General features: G+C 38.2%; 1 protein-coding gene across 5 annotated transcripts in view; it reads left to right on the forward strand.

Moving 5' to 3' along the window:
• ANO3 (anoctamin 3) overlaps positions 1-13,879 on the forward strand; it is a 372,891-nt gene that overhangs the window by 245,817 nt on the left and 113,195 nt on the right. For all 5 annotated transcript variants that reach the window (XM_038569274.1, XM_038569275.1, XM_038569273.1 and 2 more), the window contains one exon: positions 13,486-13,644. In XM_038569274.1, the coding sequence (XP_038425202.1) occupies positions 13,486-13,644 (159 nt within the window). The remainder of the gene's footprint in view (positions 1-13,485; positions 13,645-13,879) is intronic.

Here is a 13,879-nt window from a genome sequence, read left to right on the forward strand (position 1 = left end):
TGTTGGATTATTGATCTTTTCTTATTGATTTAGAGGAGTTATTTACATGTCCTGGAGACTAATCATTTATTTGTCATGAAAAATATCTTCTAATGAACGCTTACTTTATCACATTTTTTATGAGCTTTTAATGTACAAAGGTTTTACTAATCATAGTTTTACCTTCTTACGGGCCTAGGAGCTTTTTTTCACACAAAATCAAACAAAACTTTCCTACTAAAACATTAACATTTTATTTTAATGTTATTAAATATTACATATTTAATATAATTTTATATATTATATATAATATTTTATATATTTTATTCTGAAAGTTTTACATTTTTGCTTCTCACATTTGTCTTTAAACTCTTTTTATGTTTTTCTTTTTTGTATATGGTATTGTTCCAAGATAATAACTGACTTTTTTAGTGCCACTAAATGACTCATCTACCCTACCCAGGAAAAGTACACAGATTTGTAATTCCATCTCAGTTCTCTATGGAGGTCTTTTTCTGGGATCTCTATTTAGTTTCTTATATTGTCTATTCCAGCATGAATACCCTGCTGCCTTAATTACTATAGAATTGTAGCAAATCTGTGCATTCTTTTTTGAGTCCTGTTTAAGAAATATTCACCTACTGTGAGTTCCTATGTCAGCTTTTAGAAGATATATATATATATATATATATATATATATTCGTGTGCATTGAAAATCCATAATCCATCTGTAATTGATTTTTAGAGTTTTATTAACATAAAATTCACATACCGTAACATTCACTGCCCATTTAAAGTGTACAATTCAATGATTTTAGTATACCCTAGGTTGTGAAACCATCATCACAATATCCATTTTAAAATATTTTTTAAAGAAGAAAACCTGTACCCTAAACAATGTCTGTACCCATTAGCAATTATTTTCCATTCTACTCACTCCTCCAACTCTAGGAAATGATGAACCTATATACTGTATTTGTCTATTACAGAATTTCACATAAATGGAATCATATAATATATGGTCTTTTGTGACTAGCTTCCTTTACTTTGTATATTATCTAGGTTCATCCTAGATGAACATGTTGTAGCATGTGTCAATATTTAATTCATTTTTAATGCCAAATAATATTTCATTATGTGGATAATATCACATTTCAGTTATGTATTGATCATATAGACATCGCATCGCTTTTTCTTTTTTACTATTATGGATAATGCTGCTATGAATATTTATGTACAAGTTTTTGTGTGGATGTATTCTCCTGGGTATATTCCTGGGAGTGAAATGAGTGATTCGGTAACTCTGTGGTTAACATCATGAGTAAATGCCAAACAGTTTTTCAAAGCTTGTTCACTAGTTTACGTCTTCACCAATGATGGACAAGGGTTCCCATTTCTAGCTTAATGTTTGTCATGTTGATTATAACCATTGGGTGAGAAGTGGTGTTTCACTGTTTTGATTTGCATTTCCCTAATATTTTCATTAGGGAATATGCCTGTTGACCCATTTGTATATCTTCTTTGGAAAAATCTACATCCAGATCCTTTGTTCATTGGTAGCTCAGTTATTTGTGGTTTTATTGTTATTTATATAATGTAAATACAAGTCCCTTATCAGACATATTTTTAAAAAATATTATTCCCATTCTGTGATTTACCTTTTCACTTTTTTTTTTTTTTTTTTAAGATTTATTTCAAAGAGAGAGAGAGAGAACATGAGCATGTGAACAAGTTGGGGGAAGAACAGAGAGAGCATTAGGACAGAAGCAGACTCCTCACTGAGCATGGAGCCCCACATGAGGCTTGATCTCATGACTCTGAGATCAAGACCTGAGCCCAAATCAAGTGTTAGCTGCTTGGGCAGCCCCAGTGGCTCAGAGGTTTAGTATCACCTTCAGCCCAGGGTGTGATCCTGGAGACCAAGGATCAAGTCCCACGTCAGGCTCCCTGCATGGAGCCTGCTTCTCCCTCTGCCTGTGTCTCTGCCTCTCTCTCTGTGTGTGCCTCTCATGAATAAAAAAAAAAAAAAAAAGAATTAGCTGCTCAACTGACTTAGCCATCCAGGTGCCCCACCTTTTCACAGTCTTAATAGCATATATTTTTAGAGCACTAAAGTGTCTAATTTTTATATAGTCCATTTATATTTTCTTTTTCCTTTTGTCTCTGTATAATTGGTGTTGTATTTAAGAAATCATTACCTAACTCAAGGTATTTATTTATTCATATTCATTTATTCAAGGTATTATTCATATTCATATTTATTCATATATTTTAGCCTAATAATTATATAATTTTCTTCATTACATTTAGGTCTCTGATCCACTTTGAACTAATTTTTGTGTATGGTTTAAGATAGGGATCCAACCTCTTTTGCGAATGGATATACAGTTGCCCCAGCACCATTTGTTGAAAATACCATTTTTCCCCATTGAACTGCCTTGGCCTTGCTGAAAGTCAATTGACCATAAATTTTTGTTTATTTCTGAGCTAGAATTGATGTTTAAATATAATCTAAAGTATTATAACTTTTTTATATAGATATCTAATTCATCTGAATCAGCATTATCTACTAAAGAGACTGTATCTTCACTTTCTTTTCTAGCTTTCACTGAATTTTATATCTTTAGCTTATTACTTAAAGTTTTATTTTTAAATTTATCAGTGTTTGTTTCCGCTATTTTTTTTTATTGATTTCTACATCTTCACTCAGAGCAGCCACACTATTGACTTGCCAGCAAGTTATAGTTTTCTACATATTTTCTCTACCTAGAAGCTAGACATACTTACTTTCCTGCTTATTCCTCTGGAATTTCAGTAGTTATATGTTTTATTTTATCTATCATTTCTAGGTGTTTTATGACATGAGAGTTTTGAAACTGTGTTGTTTTCCATGTTGTTGGAATCATAACTCTGATTTTCTATGTTTATGCCCTACTTCTGAAAGTTGGTAGTAGATTTTTACTAGAAGTACTTTACATCTCTGCATTTCCCCCTTTAGGCTACATTTCAGTGGTCATAAAGGGTGTCACATTCCAAAGTGTGTGCTTTGTATTCTACTCGACTCATGAAATTTGATGACATTGAGCTTTTCACTTTGGAATAAGAGAAGCCCTGTCTCCTGTTTTCTCCTTCATGATGTCAAAGGTACCTACTCAGGTCAAAGTAAGACAGATCTCAATTGTCATTTATAATACTTTTCTGAAAAGACCCTTGAAGCACTTTAAGGAGTGAACTCAGCTGCCCAATATCTATGTATCATTCCGTACAGAAATAAAAACCCCAGCCAGAGTTAGCTGGAAAACCTTAGAGGTCTTAGAAAACGGCTTCCTGGAGAAATATTTGGGAAAAAGAAAAGGATCCTGATGTCAGAGCTACAAAGACCCTTTGTTCTATACCCACTCTGATTTGTGGTAGGGAATTGAGGGAGGAAACACCATTTGTCTACAGCCATGAAAGTAGAGATTGAACTAGGAGTAAACCCATATTCTTTTATACCCTTCTTTTTCCTTTTCCTTTTTTAATATCCTCTGTTCTAACAATTTCCAAACTGATAGATTATCCCCCAGTTGTTTATTCTATGGAGGAGTTCGGTGAGTGAGACTGTAAGCCTTCTTTCCTTAGTACAGTATTTCATGATTTCTTTTTATTTTTTTTTTAACAATTTTATTTATTTATCCATGAGAGACACAGAGAGGGAGAGGCAGAGACACAGGCAGAGGGAGAAGCAGGCTCCACACAGGGAGCCCGACGTGGGACTCGATCCTGAGTCCCCAGGATCAGGCCCTGGGCCGAAGGCGGCGTCAAACCGCTGAGACACCCAGACACCCGGGCCGCCCCATGATTTCTTTTAAAGTCAACTTTTAACCTTTTAAATCAGTTCTTTAACTTTTATCTAATTTATAAATCTTACTTTGATGGACAGACTCTAGGAAGGCCTAAATGATCTCTGCCTCCAGGCATTCAAACTCTTGCATAATCCTCTTCCCTGTGACTTACTTCCAAACACTAGAATAAAGCAAAGTTGATGAGATACCACTTCTTTGACTATGTTACATTATATAAAACTCTGTCCTGCTGTCAGACTCAGTCTGGAGACTCTTTGGTTTGCTTATGCCATCAGCCAGGCTGGGAGTGCCCACATGTCCAGGAACTGTAGGAAGTGTCTCGGGGCTGGGGGCTGTGGTTGGCCTCCAGCTAACAGCCAGCAGAAGTCAGACACTCATGCCTTAGCCACAAGGAAATGAATTCTGCCGACAAGCTGAGTTATCTTGGAAATGGATTTTCCCTAGTCCCGCCTTAAGATAAGAGTAAAGCTCTTCTGATACCTTGGTTGCAGCTTCCTTGGTGGCCTAAGCAAAGGACCAGCTAAGCTACACCTGAACTCATGGAAATGTAAGATAATGTATCTGCATTGTTTTAAGCTCCTAGGTTTGCAGTAGGTTTTTTTATGCAACAATAAATAATACCATAAAGTATTATATTCTGATACACTAACATGCAGCCTCATCAGTGAATGTTTGGTGTACCATTAATGAAGCAAACCAACAATTCTTTAACTACAATACACCAGCAAGAGCTTGCCAGCAGGCCAGACAAATATAATCAACAGTATGCTCTGTCTGACTGACTGAAACAGATTTGAAGTTTTGAGTAAATTATTTTTGCATAACTCATAAGCATTAATGGAATCAATTCAATAAAAATTAAGTCAACAAGATACTCCATCAGCACAATTCCAAGTATTTCAGTTTGATAAAAATTGCAATGACCTAATCTCATGAGTCTCTTTACTTTAATAAGCTATTAAAGAGCTTAAAGCTGTTTAGCTTTAAGAAGCAAAAAAAAAAAAAAAAAAAAAAAAATCACCTCTTTAATAAATGGAATATTACTCAGTCATTAGAAATGATGAATACCCACCATTTGCTTCGACGTGGATGGACCTGGAGGGTATTATGCTGAGTGAAATAAGTCAATCGGAGAAGGACAAACATTATATGGTCTCATTCATTTGGGGAATATAAATAATAGTGAAAGGGAATATAAGGGAAGGGAGAAGAAATGTGTGGGAAATATCAGAAAGGGAGACAGAACATAAAGACTCCTAACTCTGGGAAACGAACTAGGGGTGGGGGAAGGGGAGATGGGCAGGGGGTGGGGGGACTGGGTGATGGGCACTGAGTGGGGCACTTAACGGGATGAGCACTAGGTGTTGGCAAATTGAACACCAATAAAAAAATATATTTACAAAAAATAAAATAAATAAATCTTTTTTTTTAAGTTTCACATTAATAAATATAATTAAAATTAGGAAAAAATTATTTATTTATTCATGAGAGACACAGAGAGAGAGGCAGAGACACAGGCAGAGGGAGAACCATGCTTTTTTGGGGGAGCCCGATGTGGGACTCGATCGCAGGACCCCAGGATCACCTGAGCCAGAGGCAGACACTTACCCACTGAGCCACCCAGGGGCCCAAAACCTTTTTTTTTTGTACAAAGAGGGCTCCCTCTTTTGAATTTTCTCTCTCTGCTCTATATCCCTACTTAATAACATCAAAGAATATTAATAGTAATAAGAAGAAGCATGTCTATAATATTTTACATACATTTTACTCCTGTCATTTATGCATCATGTTATTTAACATACATTTACTGAACGGCCTATATATACATTCAGTGATAGGATGTTAAAATGGACAGAAGACCACCTTCCTTGTGCGCACTGCCATACTTAATTTTCACTTTCGCCACAACTTTGTGAAGTGCTGGTATTACTACCCTCTTCTACAGGAAAATAAATTTGACTCGATCTCTGACTTGGATCTTACTGCCTTAACTGCAAATCCAATTGTTACTTTTATCCAATAAAAGGGAACAGCTTACTTCTCCTTTTAGTAATCTAAAATGACCTTTACTGACGTTCCCCCGATGCACCAAACTTATTTTTTGCACCTTACATCTGAATCACATCTTGTATTAATTTCCGTACCATATCTGCCTCACAGAGTCCAGCCTCACTTTGCCTGGTTTATTACTATATTCCCAGAGCTATGAGTTCCCAGCACATAGTAGACATATAATAAATCCTTTATACAGATAAACATGAATACATTTTTTTTATTAGAGAAAAAAGGATGACACCGCTAAATGAAAAGATATAGAGCCCTTCGGCTTTATTTTAGGAACTGTCTTTGACTTAAAGATGCCTCTCTGCTCTTCAGCATGTGCATTTAACTAGTTTGCCTAGGATGTGGCAGTAAGAGATACGAGGTAACTTGTAGGTTATATGACATTTCACATAGTCTTTAAAAAAATTTTTTTAAAAAATTAAAGAATATTTTTAGAGCAGTTTTAGGTTCATGGAAAACTGGAGCAGGACAAGAGTCCCATATACCCCTCTCCCCCACATGCTTAGCCTCCCCCGTTGTCCATACCCCACCCCCAGAGTGGGACATTTACTACAGTCGCTAAAACTGCATTAACGCATCATAATCAGCCAAAGACCACGGTTGACATTGGGGTTCACACTCGGCGTTGTCCATTCTGTATGTTAGAACAAGTGTTTGCTGACACGTACGCGTCATCGCAGTGTCGCCTGGGGCGGGCGTCCTGCCCTGATGACCCTCTGCACCTTGCTCTTCATCCCTCCCTCTCTCTGTCTTCGGCAACCACTGATGTTTTCGCCGTCTCTCTAGTCTTGCCTTTTCCAGAACGCCATGGAGTGGGAAGTCTACAGCCTGTGCAGCTCTCAGACTGGACCCTTTCACTTGGCAGCACAGTTATCTTTGAAGCTGAAAAATAAAATAAAATAAAATAAAATAATAAAATAAAATAAAATAAAATAAAATAAATAAAATAAAATAAAATAAATAAAATAAAATAAAATAATAAAATAAAATAATAAAATAAAAATAAAATAAAATAAAAACCTTAAGATGATTTGAAAACACACCACTGAAACCGTGGATGCTGTGAAGTTAGGAGGCCACAGGAAGAACAGGCATCCTCAGGCCTCCCCGTCCCTAGAAGCCTTCCTGGGACCGTGAGAGTCCAGAGGAAGGTCCAGGTGGAGATTGGAGCGACGTGTGCAATGTCTGTGATACACTTGGCTGTTGTTTAATTCCTTTGTTGTTGTTGTTGTTGTTGTTGTTTAATTCCTGTGAGCAAACAGCTCTGTCCCACCTGGTCCCTATCCCGTGGGCAGGTGGGCTGCAGGCCGGGTGCACCTGCCTCTGGGCCGGGGCCGGGGCCGGGCGCTGCCTCCCTGCCTGGGAGTGGTGGGCGAGGGGAGGCTACCCGGGTCGGGGAGCTCCGCAGTGTGTATCTAGGACACTCAGCAAATGTAGGTTAAATAACATGATGCATAAAAGGAGGACGGAGGGAGGTGCTGTGGGAAACCAGGTGGGATGCCTTGCTCTTTGGCTACCACTGACCCGTCCAGCATTTGTGAAATGGGGAGAAAAAACACTTCTCTCTCAGTTTTTGTGAGCATGAAATGTGTGAATATATACAAAGCATGCAGAAGGGTGCTTAGTTCCTGCTTAGCTTACATTAGTAGTATTATTTATTTAAATATTACTTTATTAGCTATTATTTTCTTAAACAGCAGTTTTCTCTACCAAATGTGATAGGAGCTGGAAGACAATCTACCACCTGGTAAGAGCCCTCCCGTTACTGATTTAGAGAATATTTGTATTTCTGAAGAAGATGTGGACTAGACGTAGGGTTGACTTTCTTGTTAAGGAAGCGATGAGCCTGGCCTGGGTCTTCTCCACAGTGAAGGCCGTGCCTGGATAGCACTGAGGTCTGACTCTTTGGGGTTCCTGAGACTCGGGATCAGAGATGATTTGCATAGGAAAATTTACATAGCAATTACTCTTCTGACAGATTTTGAGTTAAGCTAGGTGTGTTAAAATATATATGTTATTAATATACTTTTTATCACTGAGGACACTTCGGGAACATTCTTCTCCTGTTAAGTACCATTTTAAAATAAAAAAAACAATTCCGTAACAGAAAAACCAGAATATTTATTAATTCAACAGCACTTGGTAAATTTCTACTCACATGCGGAATGTCTCCTCAACCGCAGTGCATGGTGTATTTTCTGTTAGCTTCTTGGTGTATTTTCTGTTAGCTTCTTTTAAGAGGGATTGGTTTTATTGCTGTAAATATGTGACTTGCTGGGTAAAACTATTTCTCATTTGTCTGAAATGAAAAAAGTATTAAAACCTCCTTTTTCCCCTCTGTAATAGGTAGAGTCAACCACAAGAGCTGTTGTGAGGAATGATTTTAACTCTGAAATAAATTACAGTTACATACCCGGGCTGTCCGGATTTCCCCTAATTCAGGGAGATAAAGCTAAAACTTCTAAGTAAAACACGGCATGAGGGCAGCCCCCGTGGCTCAGCGGTTTAGCGCCGCCTGCAGCCCAGGGCATGATCCTGGAGACCCTGGATTGAGTCCCACGTCAGGCTCTCTGCGTGGAGCCTGCTTCTCCCTCTGCCTGTGTCTCTGCCTCTCTCTCTCTCATGAATAAATAAATAAAATATTAAAAAAAAACATGGCATGAGACTATCAACATCTAGACTGTCGTTTCCCAATCTCCCATTAATGATCGCCTAAAAAGGATACAGACACACAAAAACAAACACCACTGCCAAACACTAAAGAAAAAGATCTTCACTGTTTAAAGATTTGGTAGGAAAAGATTAGGAAACACGAGCATGAAACACAGACCCTTGGCCTCAGGAACTGAAACCAGCCGGATGGCCACCCAGATTCGGTGGGGAGCTGGGCTAGCCTGGCCCCATCATTGGTCCTCTCCTTTGGGCTGCGGGGCCACACAGACAAGGACCCTAAGCACCCACTGCCCTTAACAAGAGCAATCTTCTGAGCAAGGCAGTCATGACTGCTCCTGCTGCCTCCCTCCACCTGTGCCCCCCCCCCTCTAATTCCAAACAGAAATACCCAGTAAGAGGGCACGGCAATAATTGGTTGCATTCAGAACAGCAAAATTTGGATAAAAGGTCTCCTGCAGGTGGAAGTAGATACTGACAGCACTTGAAACCCATGCATCCTCTAGTCTTTCACGTCACATAGTACGGCAAAATAAGTCAATTTTTTAAGCATAGACCAGGCCTCAGTGATCAAGAAGATTCCATCTGTATGAGCCATATTCCATGAAATCTTGAGAGACACCAGAAGTTAACTTAGAGCCTGTATGCAACACACTGCATTCTGAGTTAAGCTTGACTTACTGCTAAGGTTGAGAACAGATTTTTCCTATGAATCAGCAGTTTTTCTCCTAGGTACACAGGGATGGAAATGTATGCACCTGTGTATTGCAAACTATACGCATTAATGTTTATTATAGGTTTATTTTCAATAGTCAAGACTGGAAACAGCCCAAATAGCCATTGTTAGTAGAAGGCATAAATAAGTCTCATTGTACTTATATAGTAATAGAACATTGAAGAAAAATGAACTACAAATACATGAAAATTAGAGATGGATTTCACACCCGTAATATAACAGGGAAGAAGCCAGACACAAAAGTTTCTTCACTGTATATTTGCATTTACACAAAGGTGCTAAACAGACAGAACTAAAATATAGTGTGGGAAATAAAACTAAGGAAAAGCAAAAAAATAAAAATAAAATAAAAATAAAAATAAGAATAAAATAAATAAATAATAAAACTAAGGAAAAGAAAGGCAGTAGTTCCATGAACAATAAGATTATGATTACCTTGTGGGGAGCGGATGTGGAGGGCAGCTGAGAAAGGTGATATAGGGGGGCTTCTGAAGGAGTTGGGGGGTTCTGTTGCTTGACCTAGGCAGTAGTTACACAGGTGTTGGTCTTACAATAAGTCATTGTTTTTTTGTTTTTTGGGTTTTTTTGCAATAAGTCATTGTTATGCATTTGTTTATTGCATGGTTTATTTTGTTGCAAATCATATTTCACAAGTATTTGTAAAGGATACCTGCTTTCCTTTGCTCTGATTCTGTATCCACACCAACATCCTTTGGGGTTTCTACCTGGTTTTGTCCTAAGGAAGATGATTTTCTAAAAAAAAAAAAAAAAAAAGCAAAAGGAGTCATTTGGATAACTAGCAAACAAGACAAATCCCAAAGCAAATTAATACATTGCATGAGTATTTTACCTTTTTTTTTTTTTTTTTTTGCGTGAGAATAGCTGACTTTTTTTTCGATCCCAAAAGCTCAGACGACACTGAGGTGCTCTGTGTGCATTATCTCATTCGGTCATAACAATAATCTTACAATGTCGACGAATACAGTTATCCTCACTTAACAGCTGTGAGACCTGAAGCTGAGCAGTGAGATGGGGTGACATGTCTGAGGACACAGTTGGTTGCAACCCCCGTCTGTCTGGTACAGACCTCGGGGCCGCAGCCGGCGCACCGACCTGCATCGTACCAACTCAGAAGGGTGTCCCCACGTAATCGGTCAGCAGTCACTCCCAGAGCAGTGCCCTGACCTGATACTGTGCCCGCCTGGCAGGTAAAGTCACCAAGGAGACAGGACCCTTGGCGGCTACTGGCACCTGCTAATCAGTCTTCCTCTGGCACACCTTGGCATTCTTCAGCTCTGTAGCTCGGGCCTCTAAGCCTGGGATTATTAGACAGCAGAGTAACTAAATATCTACATGCACAGGTAGGCTGAAATCCCTGAAAAGTCTTCTGTGTCCTCTTATTTTCATCACTCAAGTTTCACACAGTATTTAGCATACACGTGGTGTTCAATAAGTGCTTGTTAGATTGAAAAGAGAACGGAATACTGGAAAAAATACACAAGTCACAAACAAGCAGTTACTACCATAATTTTATTTGAAAAAATACCCTAAAAAATGTGTTTTTATGCAAGGAGGCAGACTTCTATTGCTATTTTGCAAATAGGCTACAGTCTTTGCAAAGGATTCTTTCTCAGCATGAGCCGTAGCGTGCATCCTGCCAAGATATTCTTTAGGAGGTTTTTTTAGCCAGTTTTTCTGAAAGTACCTGAAATTTATGGATTGTAGTGCGTTAAATAATTAAGTTGTTTTCAAACCTGTTAAAGGATAAGGTGCCTGATGGATGATCAGCATGCCAGCTTCTCTGAACAAAACTAGTTTTACTCTGTCTTCTGGGAGGGATAAACACAAAAATCGTCTCTAAATTAAATGCATCCTGTATTGTAATTGAAAAGCATTTACTATTCCAGATAATTTAAGAGATGAGGCTTGATTTCATTTTCAAACAACTATTATTATATCAAAGAATTAAAGGAGTCGTTCCTTTGATGTCTAGATACAATGATACGTGTAACGCATTTCCTGCCCGTTCCGCTTTTTAAAGGTTTGAACACGGTTAACCAACACCTTGGTCAATGGTTGCCATATGTGTATTCAAATAAAATATAATACTCCTAACCTTAAAACTGTACAGAACTTATACAATGTTGTTGTTGTTGTTGTTGTTGTTAAGATTTTATTTATTTTTTTAGAGAGGGAGACAGAGAGAGAGAGCACAGGGGCAGGGGCAGATGGAGAGGGAGACGCAGAATCTCAAGCCTGACGCTGGGCTCGATCTCGAGACCCTGAGATCATGACCTGAGCCAAAATGAAGTCAGATGCTTGACCGACTGAGCCACCCAGGCGCCCCTATTCAACAATTTTTAAACGTAATTCGGAAGAGATTTCCTAATTTTTCTGTGCTTCTCTATTAGCATTTTGATTACTATCTCTCATTTTGTCTGGTAAAACTCATCGTCAATAATTTAGAATTCATAGAATAATCAAATAGTAAATTAGAATTCTAGTTAATATGGTTTGATTGTGAACACATTTGCTCAGAAACAAAAAAAAGTCAATCTTTTTGGATAGTCAGGCTGCTGTTTCTCTGGGAGAGTTGACCATTTGCTTTGCTTAGACTTAGAACAATGGGTCACAGTAACTGTCCGGGTTCCACTTTCGGTGCATGCTGCTTTTAAAATATGAAAAGCATGCAAAATCAACTAAACACTATCTAATTTTCTTGTATTTTTCCTACCAATCAATCATTTACTTCTAGGTCTTTGCACTGAAGGACTTTTGCTTTCACCTGGGGTTAAATACATTATTAGTACCATACGACTTAGCTCCCTCTCATTAATGGACTGGACTGGGTGATATACTTTAAGCAAAAGAAAATGCAAAGGAAGAATCGTCCATGGGTTTATTTTAGTCTAATCCTTGTATAAATTAGTATGGAAACGTCTGGAGGCAGTGGGTCATGGCGCACCATGGCTATTGCAGTTCTGCTGCAATTAATTATCTTAACCTGTTATAATTTTGCCTTAAATATTGGAGGGGAGAGGATGAGAGGATGAGAAATGATAACACGATTTCTTCTTGGCCTTATATTCCTGAGGTCACAGGATTATGGATATTGCCTTCCCTTTGTTTCTTCCTCCCGCAAGGAAGGATGCTTACTATGTGTCTGATTCTGGGTTAGATGTCTGGAACACTCTGAGACAAAATAGTAAGAAAAAACAAACAAACAAACAAACCTTACCTTGGTCCAGTTGTTATTCTGGTAGGATAAGACAGACAGTAAACAAAAGATAGCAAATTGTTTAGTTATGGAACATGTTAGGAGTTAGTAAGTGCTAAGGGAAATAGACTGGGCTTGGAAGAGGCGGAGCTTGAAGGGTCTCAGGAGACGAGTTACATGATGTCATTTATAATGTGGAGGATCACGCAGGTGCCTCAGCTCTCATGCCAGGTAAGTCTTGCAAGGCAGGGATTTGGTGGAAAATTGGCCCGTGCATATTTAGAAAAAAAAAAAAATAGCTCAGGTGGATGAACAGAGCAAGGTGAGGACCTCAAAGCAATCTCAATGAGCAAGTGATTAGCCTTGATAAGTAAGCTGCTGTGGTCAGCTCGCAGTTTTACATCCCGTGAGCAAGTATTTCTTGGAGCAAGCAGCTCGGGAATTATTGTTTGGTTTAGTGTTGTTGAACACAGGTTTAGAAAATAGTATCTATTCTGAGTAGTATTCAAAATCGGAAACTGTGGTGGTTTCAGTACTTATGTAAAGCCGTAGTAGTGCCCGTATTTCTGAAATGGGAGTTGTAAGTATTAAATAAGATCAAACATGTAAGGCACGTGTGTCTGAACCTGATGTTGAACAAATACTCATCGTATGCTACCTGATAATTATTTTTATAGGACGTCACTGTATAAAACAGACGTAGTTTGATGCCAGCCTCAGAGAACGAGGTTCTGGTATCAGACGGCCTAATTTCAAATTCTGGAACACCCCTTGATGGCTTGTCTCCTGTTACAGATCGCAAAGTTTTCTTTAATTATCTTTACATATCTCATAACTGGAATAACTGGAATGTCAAAAAACACTTTTTTTTTTTTTTTGCTGTCAAATTGCCAGTATCCAAACCAAGTGACTGAACCCAAAAATGTGTGAGCTTGTTTAACCTACGCTATTAACGATCATTGCTTCATTTGCAGAATGACATGAATTACATAGCATCCAGTGGACTTCTATTCAAAGATGGCAAAAAGCGGATTGACTACATCCTGGTTTATAGAAAGTCAAATATACAATATGACAAAAGAAATACATTTGAAAAGAACCTCCGAGCAGAAGGCCTGATGTTGGAAAAGGAGGTAGGTGCTGCCCTAACACTAGTTACGTGACATGACGTGCTCGAAGGGCTATCGTCTATGGCTTCTGTTTTAGCATGGGAAGCGTGTATAGCTCACGTCTTTATAAAACGTGTAGTCATTTCCTAAATTTCAACATTTTCTAAATGTGAAAGAAATATGTACAGACAGTCCCACTTAACTGTGTATTTCTTTCTTATATATTTCCGTAAATTTAAATTTTTTTCAAAGAGCATAA

Source organism: Canis lupus, chromosome 21 (assembly GCF_011100685.1).
Source record: "Canis lupus familiaris isolate Mischka breed German Shepherd chromosome 21, alternate assembly UU_Cfam_GSD_1.0, whole genome shotgun sequence".
Classification (NCBI taxonomy): Eukaryota; Metazoa; Chordata; class Mammalia; order Carnivora; family Canidae; genus Canis; species Canis lupus.